The sequence below is a fragment of the Chinchilla lanigera genome, unplaced genomic scaffold, assembly GCF_000276665.1.
Source record: "Chinchilla lanigera isolate Chin_1 unplaced genomic scaffold, ChiLan1.0 scaffold00041, whole genome shotgun sequence".
NCBI lineage: Eukaryota > Metazoa > Chordata > Mammalia > Rodentia > Chinchillidae > Chinchilla > Chinchilla lanigera.
The window spans coordinates 14,033,201-14,051,823 of NW_004955442.1; the positions used below are offsets into that span (position 1 = coordinate 14,033,201).

General features: G+C 40.2%; 2 protein-coding genes across 2 annotated transcripts; one reads left to right on the top strand and one right to left on the bottom strand.

The window, feature by feature from the left end:
* Positions 1–290: 290 nt before the first annotated feature.
* On the bottom strand, positions 291–11,886 carry Znf75a (zinc finger protein 75a). The gene is made up of 7 exons (XM_005391351.2): positions 11,640–11,886; positions 9,492–10,003; positions 7,747–7,939; positions 7,045–7,136; positions 5,988–6,114; positions 3,953–4,063; positions 291–3,543 (listed from the first exon to the last, which is right to left on the bottom strand). The coding sequence occupies exons 2-7, from the start codon at positions 9,897–9,899 to the stop codon at positions 2,867–2,869; spliced, it is 1,608 nt and encodes a 535-aa protein (XP_005391408.1). The 5' UTR covers positions 9,900–10,003; positions 11,640–11,886; the 3' UTR covers positions 291–2,866.
* Positions 11,092–14,298, top strand: LOC106149287. The gene is made up of 3 exons (XM_013517649.1): positions 11,092–11,444; positions 11,583–12,313; positions 14,052–14,298. The coding sequence occupies exons 1-3, from the start codon at positions 11,092–11,094 to the stop codon at positions 14,093–14,095; spliced, it is 1,128 nt and encodes a 375-aa protein (XP_013373103.1). The 3' UTR covers positions 14,096–14,298.
* Positions 14,299–18,623: the final 4,325 nt, after the last annotated feature.

Here is an 18,623-nt window from a genome sequence, read left to right on the forward strand (position 1 = left end):
AATATCAGCACTGAGGAAAGGAAAACATCAGCTACCCTCTCCCTAGCCCAAATCTCAATAAAAACGCCTGCATGACATACTGGAGCGCAGAGACAAAGAACCTAACCTTGGGAGCTCCTAAGCGTTTCCAGTTCAGTCAAGCACCCAGAGGAAGCGGGATCTCTTCTGATAGCCAAAGTCCAGGTGGAATGAAAAGGAAAATTTCCTAAGCTCAAGAAGTGTAGCCACCTTCAGCTGGCCTCATCTAAGCTCTCTCTCAAGCTAGGTCAGAAACGAATAGCACCAATGTCTCCATGATTTAATGTAACATTTATTTCTCCTTCCCATAAAGTCCATTACAGGTCTGGGGACTCCAGAATAGCTGCTCTTCATGTGGGGACTCAGCATTCCCAATTGCTTGATCTCATGGCTACTCTGTATGTTTCCATGATTGATACAGGAAAGGAAAGGGGTCTTGTACCAGTGAATAAAACCTTCAGCCCAGAAGTGAGGCTTCTGCTTACAACCCACTAAGAAAAACTATCTCATGACCCAGTCTTACTGCAAATAGCAAGGAAAAAACTATTTTCCTTTTTTGTCCTCTTTACTAGAATAAAAACTGTTAAAGAATGTGTTTTTATCTCATTTGCTGTAGCTTCAGTCTAGTATAGTCGCTAGAACACAAAAGACCCTCAAATTAACTGAGTGAATATAGGATCAGGAAGAAATCCCCTTATTTCCTACGCAAAGAGACAGAAGCCCAAGATCTAAGGCTGAGAGGCTGCTATATGTACCAGCAATAGCTAGCCTTAAAAAGAATACTTCATATAACTTATGAAATAAAATTGCGGAGAACTTCAGACAATTACGTAGATGGTTCCTGCGACAAATAACATAAAGCACCAAAACCAAGGATCAAATCAGCTCAGTATAACCATTACCACAAATGTTCACCTCTGGATTGGAGCTGTAATAGCCACACACACATTTCTTTTTATTGCAGTCAGCCCACCCAACTTATCACTGGAAAGAAAGGAAAAGGGAAAGAAAACATACAGACTGTGCATCTACTATGGATCAGGCCCTGTTTTAGGTGATCCACTTTCATTAATCCATCAAATCCCCAGAATAAAATCAAGTTGATTGTTAACTCTATTTTATAAAGAAGATGAAGATATTCAGGAAAAACAGCATACTTCAGGAACCAATCAAAAAACAGGAATGTTTTAAAGCTAGAATTAGATACAACACAATGTTATTCAGTCTGGTTAAGTAGGCATTACAAAACAAATTGGTCCTACTAATTTTGCCTTCATATCTGACAGATGAAACTAAGTGATATCTAACAGGTCCTATAGTAATGGGGTTTTGGGATGTCTATGTAACTCTATGAGCCTCAATTTCATTTATAAATGACTTGGGAGAAATAATTTCTTTAACCTCTTTCCTGGTATACCCAAAATCCCAAACTATAAAACACCTGAGTCACTGTTGCAGCTAAAACAGCTGAATTAGATGAAAATCCATATATTACAGACTATCAGCAATCTTAATAAATTTATTACCTGAGATTGCTATAAATACTGCCCTGGATAGAAAAGACAGGTAAACTCACCCTCTCAGCTTTCATTTTAAGACAAAACACAGATGTTGATTTGCTTATCTTTGCTTAATATCAACCATAAGTTCCCAAACTGTTCCTTTTGGGAACTCAATCTCCTGACTAGATGCTCAGTATCCACGTTAAGTAACCAACAGAATCCTGCCTATAGCATATACATTCCAGTTTTCATACAAACATAACTCTCATCCTCAATGACAAATAAAAGCCAAATTAAAAAGTAAACAAAAACCAAAAGAAGTTGATCCTAAACACTCATAAATTTTCTTTCATGCCTTGGATAAGTGTTAATATTTATGACTGCTCTACTGACATTTTGTAGTTAAAAAAAAAGTCTAATTTCTTTTATTGCAGAAAACTCTTTACATCTCATATATAATCATGGCTACAAATTCCAACCCGTTTCTGTATGATCTCATTAGAGATGTTCTCCATTTCCCAAACATCACCAGTGAGACATAAAATAGTGCATTATTAGTTCATTTGGCAGACTACCTACTGGTAAAATAAATTATTTCATAACAGTAGCAATTATGTTAACAGGATTCAAGAGCTCAGGTTCCTAAAAAGTTCAAGAAGGAACTCAAATGACGTCCAACTTTGTGAACAGTGTCCAAAGACAAGAGAGAATATCCAATTTAGCTGCTGGAAAATGTTCTAGGAGAATTCATCTCTGCCCAGCAAAGACTATTAAAATTGGTAAGCCTACAATTCTGAAGACAATAGTTTGCAATTAAACAGACACATTTTTTTTTTTGTCTTAAAGACAATGCTATAAATATTTCCAACATGTACATTCCAGAGTGGAAGATCAGTGCAAAAGTAACAATATTTACTTTTAATAGACAACTCATTGGCTGCATCTGCAACCTTAAATTGAAATTACTATTTTTCCAAGTACAATCCTAAAACAACCTTTTCCTTATTCAGAGTGCTTCTAGAATAGTGATGGCAAACCTTTTAGGGCTTTCAACGATAACAAACAGCCCAATGAAGATGTGTGCTGTAAGTTTGCCACTACTGTCTTAGAACACCTTTCTTGCTAAGGAACTCCCTGGCAGATAATAATAAAAACAGAAAGTAGTACAGCTAACCTACCCTTAACATACAACTTTGATTTCTTTCTGTGAAACAATGTATCTATATCCCCAAATTTTCCAATGATGAAAAACTCTTCATGCTTCACAATTCTGCTTGTCTTCAACTTTACTATAAAGCTCCACTTGTTGAGTTTTTTCAGAATGAGGACATTGGACACACTTTCCTTCATCGGTGGATTTTCTGGTGTCTAAGAAGACTTGATCGCCTGCTAAAGTTTCTCTTGCATACACCACAGCTGTAAGGCTGCTCACCTGTGTGGGTTCTGCGGTGTTTAATAAGGTGAGAGTTCTGACTGAATTTTTTCCCACATTCATAACATGTAAAGGGCTTCTCTCCTGTGTGAGTTCTTTGATGTGTGTGAAGATTTGTATTTTGACTGAAGCTTTTCCCACACCATGAACATTTATATGGTTTTATTCCTTGGTGCGTTGTTAAGTGCTTATTAAGATCTGAACTCCATCTAAATCTCTTATCACACTGTGGACACTTATATGGTTTCTCTTCAGTGTGAATTCTTTGGTGCTTAATAAGGTCAGAGCTAACTCTGAAGCTTTTCCCACATTCCTGGCATTTAAAAGGCTTCTCTCCTATACGGTCTTTCTTGTGAAGATCCATTAGTTTCAGCAACTCTTGTTTCCATGTTGACAGTTTCCTTCTTTTCTTCACTGGAAAATCTCTGTACCATTTCCCTACTCTGTGCATGTCACTATGATTTTCTTTGCTTGTTTGCAGGTGAACATTCACTTTGGCCTTTTTTGATACTATGTCTCTTGGTGCATGTATTTCTAAAGCAGAAAGGGCAACAGATTGCTGATTTTCAGTGTCACTTCTTAGCTTTAATTCTGTTGGGATAAACATAAGAATCAGCTATATGTATCCCAGAACAACAAAACCACAGGAAAGGAAAATTCAATGATGATTAATTAAAAAAAAAAAAAAAGAGAGAGAAAGGCAGGTATGGTAACAAACACATGTAATCCCAGCTACCTGAAAAGCTGGGGTAGAAGAATCACAGATTTAAGGCCAGCTTGAGCAACTTAGCAAGACTTTGGCTCACAATAAAAAGTTAACTGGCTGGGGAAGTAACTCAGTGGTACAGCACTTGCCAGGGCAAGGACCTGGGTTCAATCTTAACCAACAGAAACATACATATGTACAACTACCACCACCAGAGGAACAGAATCCTAAAATGTAAGTCCTTGTAAAGGTCTGCATCAAGGCATATGTCTCCTCTTCCAATAGTGTATTTACCTGTAGGTGACTCTCTGGGACTGTCTTTGAAATCCAAGGGCCCTTGAACCCATGGCTCTTCCCCTTGTTCTAGACAGGAGATCACTTTAGGTTTGGGGAGCCCAAATAATGCTGTAAAATCGAAAAAAATTACATCAAGGATTATAACTTACCAATCCTACTAATTTCAAACTATTCAAGAAGAATAAAAAATACTTTTATAGTTTGTTACCCAAATGATGAACAGATTCCAAGATTCACTATCATGTTTTTATTATATAGCATTCATGGGTGAACATACAAAGTAGAGAAATAATCTCCAAGATGGATCAATGAAAATGATACAGGGAATATCAACCCACTACATATTTACTCTCTTCTTCCACTAAGAATAACCCATTTTTGACCAAAGGAGAAAACAAACTTGCGGAGGTTATGAGAAAGATAGGCTGGTCAATAACTTCTAAGAGGATTCATTCTGAATAAGACTAGGTATAGTGGAGCCAGTGTCAAGGACAAGTTGGATATCATATGCATAAGAGATTACTGTCATAGTTATAGTTGCTTACTTAGCTTCTATTTATTTAGTACCTGGCCCTGAACTAGGACAGATTTCTATCCCTCTTATAACTCAATTTCACATCCAAATAGAGGAATCCAGGAAGAGGTGGACCCTTTCTGAATAGGCTGTCCCGTGTTGAACATATCTATTAATAATTGCTGCAATAAAAATTTGTTGGGGTCAGGGATATAACACAGTATTAGACCACATGCTTAGCAAGGCCCTGGGTTCAATCCTCAACACCATAAATAAATACATAAATAAATAATTACTACATGGCTAGGATGTACTAGGCACTGCTTTGTAAGGTGGCGATATAGTGGTAAAGAAGTCACAGTCCCCAGATTTCATGAAGTTTACATTCTATTGGCATAGTGAGTCAATTTGTCAATAAATAAAATAATTTCAGGAAATTATGTTTTAAAGAAAACTGAAGATAGTAAAAATAATTCTAAGATTTTAATCCTGAAAGCCCATTTTAGATAAGGCTGTATAGAAGTCTTTTTTGAGAAAGCAGTATTTGAGAATAAACTGAAAAACACGTTTTCTGTTATGTGGCAGAAAAAGAGTACCAGTCAGAGGAAAAGGAAAGTAAAATGAGCATACCAATGTCAAGAAACAGCAGGAAAACCAATATGCCTACAGAAGGGTGAACAGGGGCACAAAAAGCAGGACATGAGGACACATCAAGGAGGGTCATGAGGTAAGGAATCTGCATTTTATTCTGAATTTAAGAAATTACTGCAGGGAAGTGATTTTGAAGCAAGGAAATCTGATGAGGTTTTCTGTTAAAAGTTCTGGTTGCTCTATGGGAAGTAGACTGGGAAGATAAGCGTATAGGCAGGGTGTTAGAAAGCTATCTAATGCAACATAATGCTGGCTTAGACTATGATGCTTAACAGTTCACAGGGCTGAGGCATAGCTAGACTCAAGATATATGGGAAAGTTGAGCTAAAAAATGTTGCTATTGTGTTACTAATGGGATATGAAGGGGAGATGAAAGGAAGCTCATACATTTTCTGCCCTGAGTAACTGGGTAATGATGGTGCCTTTACTGAGTAAAGAAACAGAAGAGCAGATCTCAGAGAAGAGGAATGGATGATGAATTCCATGTAGGATGAAATAACCATTTACATTTGGAAAAAAAAAATTCAGGTGATCTGGATATCCATTTCCCCTTCCCCATACCAGTGAGCTAAGAGCCAATCACTTACAAAAAGCATGAGGCTAACAGGATTTCATTCTCAGTAAGCCAAGAATGCAACATAGGACACAAAGTGTAGGAAGCTAGACATGGCAGTGTATGCTTATACTCCTACCATTCAGGAGGCTGACTGAAGAGGATCACCATGAGTTCTACACCAGCCTGGGCTACATAGTGAGTTCAAGGCCAGCTGGAACTACATAGCGAGACCCTGTCTCAAAAAGCAAAAATAAACCAAAAACCAAAAACCAACAACAAAAAACAAAAACAAAGATAGGGAGAGTCATTACCTACAGAGATGACATTCTCATAGTTTTCCTGCATTACATCATTGTAGAGAGCCTTTTGAGCAGTATCCAGTAACTCCCATTCTTCCTGGGAAAAATACATGGCCACTTCTTCAAATGTCAACAAACTCTGAGGAAGAGAATGGACTTAGTTTGGGATCTGCCACTACAGAGTCATCTTAATCACCTGGCTAAGAATGATAGGATAGAATAGGTAATAAAATAAATTTTTTAAAAATTTGTTTGTTTGTTTTTTGAAACAGGGTCTCACTGTGTAGTTCAGGCTGACCTTGAACTCACTATGTAGCCCAGGCTGGCCTCCAACTCTTGGCAATCCTCCTGCCTCAGCCTCCCTAGTGCTGGGATTACAGGCATGCGCCACCATGCCCAGCTCTAAAGAATCAACAGTATGTGATTATAGACATTGACCATGTAAGGATATTTTAGTTAATGATGGGACACATATAGAACAGTGGTTCCAGCCAACTGGAGAACAGTTGGCTCTCTCCAAAAGAGCCAAGTATTTACAAGCCATAAGATTATAATAGAGCTAGAAAATTTTTATTACTTAGTGAGATCACAGCATAATGTGTTTCTCCTATTTTTGTGATGATGCTGGTTTAAACAAATCTACTGCACTGGGTTGCGCAAAAGTGTAGCACATGTACTATACATAGAACTTAATAAACTTACTGATTTATATATTTACTGTATCATATTTTAATTATTTTGAAATGTATTTCTACTTTTAAAAAAAAAAAGAGAGCCCTCAAGTGACTGACAGCACCTAGGTTTGTTTAAGCACAATCTATGATGTTTATACAATGACAAAATAGCTAATGACACATTTTCAGGAAGTATTCCCATCATTAAGAATACATAACTATATTTTAAAAAGTGAGAGGCAGAAAGGCCCTAAGGAATCAGCATATAGCCTAGGAGGAACCCAGTTCCCCAGGAGAGAACAATTAAGTCTAACACGCCTCTGAGCTCCTTTAGTTACTATGAATCATGGCCAGTGGAAAAAGACAGCTCTAAACAGCTGGCAAGTACAGCTCACCTGGGACTCAGGCAAGATGAGTTCAGGAGTCACTGTCCAGTCTTTGGTAGCTGTCTGCTCAGGAAAGGATAGAATCTGTTGAGCAGGCTCATCTGTGGGTGGAAAAGAGCCAGAGGAAACTGCTCATTTCTACCAAACATCCTGAGCTCATTTCTAAAATGCAGATCCTGATTCAGTCAGTAGAGATGGGACACCTCTACAAGTGTTGTGTGTGACTTTTTCATAAAAAAGAGCCAAGTACTTACAAGCCCTTAAAACCAGTTCCCCAGCTGACTGTTTCCTTAGTTGTCATAAGAAGTAAAATCCCTTTTTATTTTCCTTTGATGATATAAGCTCTTCTGAGTCAGGCAAAAATTAGTTATTATTATTTATGACTCCAATCCTTCTTAATTTTATGAGGATGAAGCTGCCCCAAAACATCTTTTCTTTTCCTCCTATTTTCCTAAAGAAAGGAGTTCATGGTGCTATTACCGAGGTTCTGTGGTCTGGATGTTTCTACACTATAGGCTAATGCCTGCCTTCACTTAGAGTTGATTTAGTTGATTTATTCTTTTACTGCCTGAGGGGACATGACAACTGCTATCAGGGCTACTTTTACAAATCCACACATCTGGGTACACAGAGAATGCCCATGACATCCTGGCCAAACAAATCACAGTTGAAGTTCCCAGAACAAAATTACCCATTGCAGAAACTCCTTACCTGTCTTATATACAGGATCAGTTTCCTTATAAGTACTCTTGTTCAGCTGTTCTTGTCGTCCTTGGTATGTATTCCAAAATTCTTTATCCTGGGATATGCCCTCTGTTTGGGACTCTGCTGGATTAAGCTTGAAACCTGGGGCCTCTGCTGTTTCTTCCAACAATGCTTTCTTTCCCAGCTCATGGGCTGTAACCTAGAAATAATCCCCATCCTTGTTACCATAGAACTTACTTTGGTGGGGGGTATAGCAGGAGGAACACCTGTACACCACAAACTCTAGGAAGTATGAGGCCAAAAATAACAAAAGAACTTAAAAGAGATACTGGCCCTCTCTCTCATAGTGGGTCTGTTCTCTCTGAAAGGTGCACTTTTTTCCTATTTTTTGTTGGCCCAAAGTCGCTCTGCAGAGTATGTTTCTTTTCCTACCTTTAAATGTAAAACCTTGCTACTGTTGAGAGACAGAGAGACAGTGAATCACTGATATCCATAAAGAACTATCCACAAATCTGAGAAAATTTACATAAAATTAAAAAAACAAAAACCATGTCTAGGGAAACTGTATTATCTCTGATGTTTTATCTAATAATTATTTTTTTATTCTCTTTAATGGTTTGAACAATCTTCCATTCTTACATCTGGTAATCTGAGCAACGTAGTTGAAGATAACAATATGTAATATAACAACCACTGTTAATTCCTATCATTTTGAGACCCTGTATCACTTTTAACGTGCTTGCCTTGTTTTATTTGTGATGTTGGTATGCTGCTATTGTTCTTTTTTTTTCTTTTACTACTCTCTTTAAAGTAAATATATATATATATAAAACTTAAAAAAAACAACAAACCTCTAGCTATTGCTATACTTCCAACATAGAAAGCCCCATCTGTATTCAGAGTTCAACATAGGCCACTACCAGGGTTGGGCAAGTCAATTATATTGCCTTGTATGGCCTTTTCTCTTGCTATAAATCCTTTCCTTAGTGGTTTTCTATTTTGTCATCTTCTCTTAAAAAATAAGAGATACAATAAAAAGCTTCCTGTCAGCCAGATTGTCCTATGGTCAGGGAAGGTTTTTTCACAGAGAATAGAGATAGAACAAACAAGAGGAAGAGTGGCTCCAGCCTACCTCCAAATGATTTTCACACCAAACTTATATCCTGCCCTGTATTCTTCACGGTAGGCCTGAAGCCAGCAGGTGTTTGACACCTGCCCAAGAGCATACCCTGGCTCTCCACTCATCAGCAAAGCCAAGGAATAACCATTGAGACAGCAGTGAAGGCTCATCTACTGCAGGGAGGACCCTATCTCTCAGAGTTGTCTCACAGCTACTCATTAGGATTTTCCTTCTTTTCAAGTCTGTTTCCATTTTTCCTCACACCTTGAAATATCTCCCTAGTTGAATTTTCTTTCTTGCTCTCCATTGGTCTCTCTGCCCTACTCCCCTATTAATACCTTTTATTTCTAAGAATTCAGGTTTTATCTCCGTAGTCAAGACATCAATTCATTACGGCTCCAAAGGCAAAATTCAACTCTTTTTCTCTGACGCAAGCGAAGTCTCTGCCATGATCTCTGGAACTGGCAGACTGACTTTTCTTGTGTGCTTAGGGTTTCAAATCCCACTTTGAACTGTCTTAAAGGAACAATAGAAATGACCTAATTCATCATTTCTCAAATAACTGCTCCCACAGCCATTATATCCACCTTCATTCTATTTCACTGTACATTTCAGGAATCTTTCTTCTCACCCCATTCCTCCCTTGACCAGATTCCCTCTGCAAGTGTTCTACCAGTGCCACAGCCTCCTCGATGCTTTCTGGATGGTGCTTCTGCAACTGCGTCTGTGTCTCCCTTGGCAGGATGGTCAGGAATTGTTCTAGTACCAGAAGTTCCAAGATTTGCTCTTTTGAGTGGATCTCTGGTCTCAGCCACAGATTGCATAATTCCTGAAGTTGGCTGACAGCCTCACGGGGTCCAGCTGCTTTGTGATAATAGAAGTTCCGGAAATACCAGCAAGAGCTCTTGGGATCAAGACTGTCTGTTTGTGGAGATTTTGTATTTTGACTAGAGCCTTCTGTCACAGGTTCCTTAGTCTCCCACAGAGCCCTGATCTGAGGGTCCAAATGCTCAACCACCTTCAGATCGACCATCATCATTCTGCTCTAGCAACAGTTTTATTCCTGCGTCTGACACCTCACTGGTGCCACCTTTGATAACTGAGACCCCAACTGGTCTGGTACAAAATAAAAGTATCTTCTTCCTAAAGGCAGGGTAGGAAAAAAGTTCATATGAGCAACAGATTTACATGAGCCTAATACTTATTACTTATTAGGGGAGAAAATGGAACAGAAAAGGTCTTGTCTTGCTTTGCCTTTAAAATCAACTGCCAGGTCTCTTCTCTTTTCATAGTACTCAAAGTTCAACACAGTTCAGAGAAGACAAAAGTCAACTGCTTTTTCTTTTTTTTTCAACAACTCAGGAAACAGTGGTACTTGGGAAATTGATATCTACTATAGCTGAAAGGAGTTTTGTGAATATCCAGACTCAATTGGTGTGCTTCCTGTCCTATTTTTCCCATAAGGGAAGAACACAAGGAAATAAATCTAGGAGAACACTGTGAGTTTCTCTTATATTTTAATAGGTCACTTCAATCTTTAAGAAGGAGCACAATTTTTATAAGACCTCTATGTACAGGTGAAGATAGTACTGTCTCTTCAGCCTGGCATGGTGGTGCACAACTGTAATTCCAGCACTTGGGAGGCTGAGGCGGGAGGATAGCCGTGAGTTTGAGGCCAGCCTGGGTTACACAATCGAGTCAAGACCCGCCTATATACATAGTGAGACTCTGTCTTAAAAAAACCTAAAAAACAAAACAAACACCAAAAACCAAAAAAGAACCTTCATGGAACATTTGATACGCTCCTTTCAACTCTATCAACAATGGCAGGAGAGGTGAGATTGTGAAACCAAAGTAGAAGGTAAATAATTAGGGAGAAAGTAGCCACTTTTCTCAAAAAGCAGCTCCTTAACTAAGTAACTAGGGCGCATCGTTCTCTGCAGATTTACACACCATTTTAAATTTATCTGACCTAAAAAATTAATACTAATAATCACAGCTGGCTTTTGTTTACATAATGTCGAGTTTTGTTTTTTTTAAACGACAGAATGGATGGGAAGTTGGTGTTTTTGGTTTTGCGCCCCCCTCCCACTGAGGATCAAACAGAGGGCCTCGAGCTCGCTTATGGAAGCGTTCTACCGCTGGGCTATACTGCCGAGAGGGAGCTGGTGATGGTTAAAGCGATCCGCCTGCCTATTTTATATTTCTTCAAGAGTCATCTAGACCTGTAAATGAGGCTAAGTAGAGCTTCGTGTGCCTCACTTTCCCTGAGACGAACTAACATCTGCCCAGGATGCCACGGATATTTAAAGAAACGGCAGGCTCCTTTTTGCCCTTCGCGGCCTGGAGGCAGCAGACTCTTCCCGTGTTTGCATCAGCAGAACTTGCTGCTGCCTCTGCCTACGGGGTGCTGCACCCAGGCCGCGCACACGCGCGGCAAGCGTTCCACCACTGGGCTTCCTGCGTCCCCCAGAAGCTGTACTGATGCCGCCTCCCGCGGCAACACTGGCCGGCGACTGAAGGGCAGTGAGGGCGGGAAAGCGTCTCCGGCCGCCGCGGCGGACACGGAGCGGGCGGGCAGGGCGTGAGCGAGCGCCCGCCGCGGCCACCGGCTGAACTTGCGCAAATGGGGCAGCGCGTGGCTTCTGGAGCTCGATGAAGGCCTCACTCCCGCCGGTCAAGCAGCAGACTCGGGACACTGACGCCGCTGCCTACGGAACAGGACGGCCGCCCGTCGCCCTCCCGCCCGCCCGCCTCAGGGAAGCAGCTGCTCGGTTACCTCAGACAGCTCGACTCCCGCACAGGCTGCTTCCTGCTTTCTCGGGCTCAGCTGCGAGCCGCCGCCCGGCCAGACCCCGCCGACGAGCCGAGCTGTCGGCCCGCGCCTGTCGAAGCCCGGCCAGCGAGTGCAGCCCGAGGGCTGGCGGCACAAGGTCTCGCACCAGCAGTTCTCGATCTGCCTCCGCGAGACGCCCATCCGCCGCTACTCCATCGCAGCCTGCGGCTCGCGCGCGACGGGAAACGGAAGTGACCGGCCCCGGGCCCTCGTGCGGTCCCGCCCCTTGCTTCGGCTGGGAAGCCAGCGCGACTCCGTCACCGCCCTGCGCTCCCTTTCTGCTGGGAACAGCCACCAGCTCCAAGGGCAGAAGCGTGAACGCTGCCACGTTTGCGGGCCCGCCGCTTGGCGTCGCCGTCTCGCGTCTCACGCGCGTCTGCGCCGCGGCGCGGTGGCTGGTAGTGCGGGCCCGGGAGAGGTCGGGCTGCCGCTCCCCGCAAGCTCTGCGCGGTGCGCCCGGCCCGCGTGGCTTCAGCTGACGTCGCGAGGCTCCTCGCAGCCTCCTCAGGGAAGAGGCCACTTCGTGCCTGGCGGGCCGCTGTTAGATCAGGAGGGACGACCTCTGAGGCTTTTGTGTGCTTCGCGTAGTGCTTTCCTCACAACTTGTTTCCTGGGAGGTACGTTCTAACCTGTGAAATAGGTTCCGTTTGTCTTTCTCCTTAACGCAGAAATTGACAGCTGGGAAATGACTTGCCCAGGGTCATACAAATTACCAGTGGCACCTGCTACACTGGAACGTAGGGCTCCTGTATGAAAATACTTCCTAAAGATAGTCACCTGACTGAGGCAGGCATTCCATAAATATCTACTTAACTTTGTGTACAGATATGAATCTTAGCGTTTTGGGTTTGGTGACCTCCAGATTGTCTTAATGTCAGCCTATCCCCTTCCAGGGATCATTCATTAAATGTACTTTGTACTTTTGTCCTCGAGTAATCTAAAGGACTGAAGCAATTTCATAAATAACACAGGGTAGTAAAAAGTAGGACATACTGAACCCTACAAAAACTCCAAGGAAATAAAAATGGATTTGGGTCGGAGACGTTATAAAGGATCTTGACAGATTTTACCCACAGCAGAGTGTGGAGACACGTGCCTGGCAGAAAGAACAAGAGCATAGATTGAAAGCTGGAAAGAGGATCCTGTAAGATCAGTAGTACATTTTTACTCAGTTGGCCTACATTGAAAGGGTTTAAGAGGTTAAAAAGTCAGCTTGCCTGGAGATTGTTCTGGACAACATTATTTAAGAAGGTAACTCGGAGAGCACCAATTTGAGGGGTCTGGATAGAACTTCTTTCTAGGACAGTTCTTAGATAAATTTAAGGTGAAAATGATTTGAAAAAACATGCCACTTTTGCTTTGGGACAGAAAGGTGTTATGCTTCTCTGAGCCATACATCTTGATCCTTTTTAAGTGAGAGTAAATAGACAAAAATAATGAGAATTTGCTTAGGTCACTTGAATGTGTGTCAAAGAAGGTTCATTTCAGGTTGGTGCTTGGTGTTTTTAAGTGATTATTGTTCCCAGTCTCAGAAGCAGTGGACAGTAGTGTCCCTATCTTGAGATACTCATCACCTCATCATGCTGAGCTTATATATAGTTGGCATTTCTTAAACTGAATAAATGAAGTTCTGTCAGTGGTGCCAAGGACTGCCCTTAGATGTCATTAGCAGTAATGAATATAACACAGGGAGGAAGTTGGTCAAAGGGAGAAGAAAGCAAAGAGACCCTGTGGAAAGAAGAGGAAGCACAGCACCAGCGATGTATAGTATGAGAGCCACTGATGATTTTTACTGTGTAAGGTTTGGGGCCACAGTTCTTACCCTTCCTGTGGAGCCCACTAAAGTTGCCCAAGTCTTCCCTTTACATTTCACTTTTCCCTGCTTAGCACTATTTTAGAAATGATGAAAATACAGCTAGGAAACAATGAAAGCAAATACACTGAGTTAATTCTGAGACACCCACACAACTGCCACAAAAGACTAAATGCTGTTGCTGAGTGACTAACTAGAGTTAATGGTGCTGCTACTGGCTAAGAAGTGCTGTTTTTTCTTTTTCCATTTATAATAGTTACTACTTAGTAATTAACTTAGATATACCTGCCTCTTTTAGAAAGTTTCTTAGCCTGTCATTGGCTCCCCTTTGGCTCTACATACTGTATTACATTATTTCATGATCCTTTATTGCTCCATAATTCAGTGCTCTGACTGCATTTTTAGATGAGAGACTTGAGAGAATTCTATGTACTGTAGTTGGGAAATGAATGGGACAGTCAGGCTCTGACCTAAAGGAGAAGAATTAACTGAGATACCAATCATTTTCCTCTTTCCTCTGACATATTTTTCTTTCTTCATAGCACCTGGAATGGATAAAAGTGCCAGTTGTTGTTTCTTCCCCTGAAATTGTGTGTCTGAAAAGAAAACCATGAAATCAGAGTAGTATACTTCTAAAGACCTGGAGTGGCTTTGGGCAGCACCAGCAGGACCTGAACAAAATATTTGAGGGTACAAAACTACAGAAGAGTTTGCCAGCAAAAGGGTTTAATGGAAACAATTGAACAGAAACATGAATAGAATAAACGAAGCTTTGAATTTTTTCAGGCAGTTGAGTCTTGGTTCAAATTAAGTAAAATCTAAGAGATTTAAAATCTAAGAGAAACCAAAGTCTCAAGAATAAAAGTATGGTATTTAGAATCCTGCTGTAAATTTAGGAAAACAAATGAAAGGACAGATTTTTTTTACTGTATTAAAATATTTGTAAAACTTTGAAGCTTATCGCTAAGGAATTGCCATGATTCTGAAACTTGATAATATCCTAAATACAGAACAATTTTAGTGAAAAGTAGTCCTTGAGAATTTATCAGATATACAAAAGGGAGAAGATATGAGTGGAAAAGTGCCATTAATAAATCATTTACATATTTGCACATTACTTTGGCAACATAAGAGACACTCAAGTTTAAAGCTCAGTGTTTGAGACTGCATATTGAATGCAATAAAAGTTGGATTTCATTCCTGTGTGCAACAAAACTTACTAATCTTCCTTCACCTAAAGATTCTACACAAGCTGTTCCCAACTTCAGTTTTCCAGTTATTTGGGTCAAAATACTTGAGACTTAACAGTCTGTCCAAGTAGGTGAATTGTTCCCCAGTGAATGCTATGTATGGAACAACAGGAGCACTGTTTTCTTTTCTGACAAGGAGTTAAAATCAGGTTATTTGGAAGGGGAGAAGCCACACTGAATTTCTACTATACAGGGTAACTGTTACAGCTTTAGAGTTTTTCCACACTCCTTTTTTTCCAGCATCACTTTTTTTTTTTTTTTTTTAATTCCACCAGGGTCTGTTTTTGTGGGCATTGGGGCAGCTATATCTGTCCACGGAAAGTAGTGGGGTTCTGAGAACTGATTTCCTGTATCTTAGCAGTAGCAACAGCCAGGCAGGACTTTGGCAGCAGCAGCTGAGTACATAGGCCCTTTACCTCTACACTAGCACTTCAAACATCAGCTCTTATCTTTCAGGCCATTACCCTCCACTAAAAATGCCTGTGCCTTCTGAGGCTTTAAGGTAGCTTTTATTGTTTTTAATTTTTTTCCAGTTCAGTAAGACTTTTCTCTTTTTTCCTATTGGTTGTTTGAAATCAAATTCAGTATGAGTAAGAAAGGGAAATATACAACACTGAATTTGGAGGAGAAAATGAAGGTTCTAAGTAGGATTGAAGCTGAATGATCTCTTAAAAGTGTAATGGATGAATTTGGAATCAGTAAATCAACATTTTATGACATTAAAAAGAATAAGAAATTGATTTTGGACTTTGTGCTGAAGCAGGACATGCCATTAATAGGAGCTGAGAAGACAAAGAGGACAATAGGAGCCAAATATAGAGATGTTGGTGATGCAGTCTACATGTGGTACCAACAGAAACACTCAGCTGGTGTCCTTGTTAGAGGTGTGGAGCTTCAGGCTGCTGCAGAGAGATTCACACAGTGTTTTGGGTGAACAGATTTTAAAGCTAGCACTGATTGGCTTTTTAGATTTTGAAATGGGCACGCAATTGGAAACCAAAAAGTATGTGTAGAAAAAGTCCCAAGTTCAGCTTCAAAAATCGAACCATTCACTGGGCATAGTGGCGCATGCCTGTAACCCCAGCACACAGGAGGCTGAGGCAGGAGGATCACTGAGAGTTCAAGACCAGCCTGGACTACAAAGTGAGCTCAAGGCCAGCCTGAACTACATAGCGAGACCCTATCTCAAAAAGACAAAAAAAAAAAAAAGACAAAAAACACACAAAAATGAACCATTTAGACAAAAACTGTCTATGATAATCAAAGAGGAGAAATTGCATCTAGCTCAGCTGTACAGTGGGGATGAGACTGACCTCTTTTGGAAGTCAGTGCCAGAAAACACTCAGGCAAATAGAAAAGATACATGCCTGCCAGGGAGGAAAATAAACAAAGAACAGTTATCTCCCCTTCTATGTGCAAATGCAGATGAAACTCAAATTAAAATCAGTAATTACTGGAAAATCAGAGCTTCCCAAAAGTGTGAAAGAAGACACAAGTATATTACCTGTGATATATAAACCTGGTAAAGACATTTGGTTCACCAGAGAATTGTTTTCAGAATGGTTCTTTCAAAACTTTGTTCCTGAGGTCCGGCATTTTCAACTTAGTGTTCTAAGATTCCATGAAGAGGATGTTAGCACATTATTACTTCTGGACAATTCCCCAGCTCATCCTTCTACTAAATCACTAACTAGTAAGGATGATCGAATAAAATGCATGTTCTTCCTCTTAACACTTCAACTTTGATTTGGCCAATGAACCAAGGTGTGATTTTAAGCTGCTAACGACTTTATAGGTGGAAACAACTTGAAGGGAGTCTTGCAATTTTTGAAGAAAGTGATAATGAATAAGATAAAGAAGAAAAACAAGTTTCCAAGATTAAAATCTTCAATGTGAAAAGTGCAATTTTTAACTGGACAAGAAGTTGGGATGAAGTAAAACAAATAACCATAGCAAATGCATGGGAAAATCTTCATTTCAAAAAGGAACCTATGATCTTCAAGGCTTATGGGGCTGGGGATTTAGCTCAGTGGCACACTGCTTGCCTGGCAAGCATGAGGTCGTGAATTCAATTCTTGGTGGGGGGGGGGGCAACTCATGTTCAAGGCTTAGAAGTTGGAGATTATAGAGAAATTCTTGAAACATGTCAAGAATTAGAAGACAAGCTGCAGGATGGTAGGGTGTGGTTAAATGGAAGTGATGAAGAGGGTTGTCTCCCAAAAACAAAAGGTGAGATTACAAAGGAAGTTGTTCAAAAAGGCGGAGGAGCTGAGAAACAGACTGCTGAATTTAAATTATCTGCTGTAAGAGAGAGATTGGACTACCTTCTTGACCTTATGGAATCTACACCTGACTTTCAAAGGTTCCATTTCACATTGAAAGAGATGCAACAGGAAATAGTTACGAAACTGTTCCAAAGTAAGATCCACTCAAGAATTGATAACTTTCTGAAATCTAGGCCTCATAATTTTAAAGATACCTTAAATATCACTTCAACTTCTGGCTCTAGTAATTAGATTTTGTGTTTAAAGATTTCTGCAGTTATATATGAGGTAGGTCTACTGTGAATTTTCATTGTTTTTATCAACTGACATGATTTTGCATATTTGGTGATAAAATAGTTTGAAAATATTATATATGTTTTTTGTCTTTTTGAGACAGGGTCTCTCTATGCAGTTCAGGCTGGCCTTGAGCTCACTTTGTAGCCCAGAATAGTCTTGAACTCAGAACGATCCTCCTGCCTCAGCCTCCCAAGTGCTGGGATTACAGGCATGTGCCACCACGCCTGGCTAAATTGTTTTCAAATGTATGAATATATCAGCTCTTTTTTTTTCGATTTAAGACAAAAGATCTAAAAAGGGTATCAGACAAAGATCTGAAAAATGAGGGATTACTGTCCTAGATCTTAGATTACCTAAGGTGGAATGGCTATAAAAAGTATTAAATTCTACTCTGTAGTTCAGTAGTAGAGGACATGCTTAGCATGCATGAGAACCTATATTACATCCCCAGTGTGCATGCGTGGACATATACACACCTAATGTATTTATAGCATAAATGAAGCTGTATGCTAATTCTAGTTAACTTTAAGGAGATAAGGATATATTTGATTTCATTTTTTTGTGTGTGGAGTGAGAAGTGGGGATTGATCGAAACCAGGGCCTTTGCACTGAGCTACATTCCCAGGTCTTTTTTTTTTAGACAGAATCTTGCTGGGTTGCCCAGGTTGGGCTTGAATTTATAATCTTCCTACCTTAGCCTCCCAGAGTACTGGGTTACAGGTGCTCACTACCATGCCCAGCTTTTTGTTTTTAATTTAATGTTGACACACTTTGCTTTATTGTTATCACCTCCTTAGTGTAGGTTATCCATTTATTATGGAAGTGACATATACTAATTATTAAATATCTTATAAAAACATCCAGTCCTATTGACAATGATATAGTCTCAGCCCTTTGATACATATTTTTTAAATTGGAAAACTAAATAAAATTTTAGACCTTACTATATTAATGTGCTTTATGCTTTGATATTAATAAGTTAATATTTGTTGCATATATAGGATTGTTTTGTGTGTTTATCCTAATAACAATCGCCCACTTTTTTGTAGTAGTGGGGAATGACTCTAGGTTCTTGTGTATGTAAGACAAACACTGGACCACTGTCTTAGTTTTATGACCCAAAAAAGTTAACATTTCCATTGAGTACCATTTTTACATTTAATTTAGACCTGCTGTATGCTTCCTTGGTTAAGTGTGCAGCCTACAGGAAGCTGGGGGAGCTATAATATTCAACAGCTTGACTTTTTTTTCCCCCAGAATGACAATAACTGAGGGTAGTAATTATCCCAAGCTTTTCCCCCGC

Bases quoted from the DNA above. Each gene is read 5' to 3' on its own strand.
- LOC106149287 (XM_013517649.1), top strand. From the start codon at position 11,092: ATGAGGCTAAGTAGAGCTTCGTGTGCCTCACTTTCCCTGAGACGAACT. The intron at 11,445-11,582 runs GTGAGCGAGCGC...CCTACGGAACAG, and splicing joins ACGGAGCGGGCGGGCAGGGC to GACGGCCGCCCGTCGCCCTC. The intron at 12,314-14,051 runs GTACGTTCTAAC...CTTTCTTCATAG, and splicing joins CACAACTTGTTTCCTGGGAG to CACCTGGAATGGATAAAAGT.
- Znf75a (XM_005391351.2), bottom strand. From the start codon at position 9,899: ATGATGATGGTCGATCTGAAGGTGGTTGAGCATTTGGACCCTCAGATC. The intron at 7,940-9,491 runs GTGAGAAGAAAG...GATTATTTCTAG, and splicing joins CTGGTCAAGGGAGGAATGGG to GTTACAGCCCATGAGCTGGG. The intron at 6,115-7,044 runs GTGAGCTGTACT...TCTCTTCCTCAG, and splicing joins TCATCTTGCCTGAGTCCCAG to AGTTTGTTGACATTTGAAGA.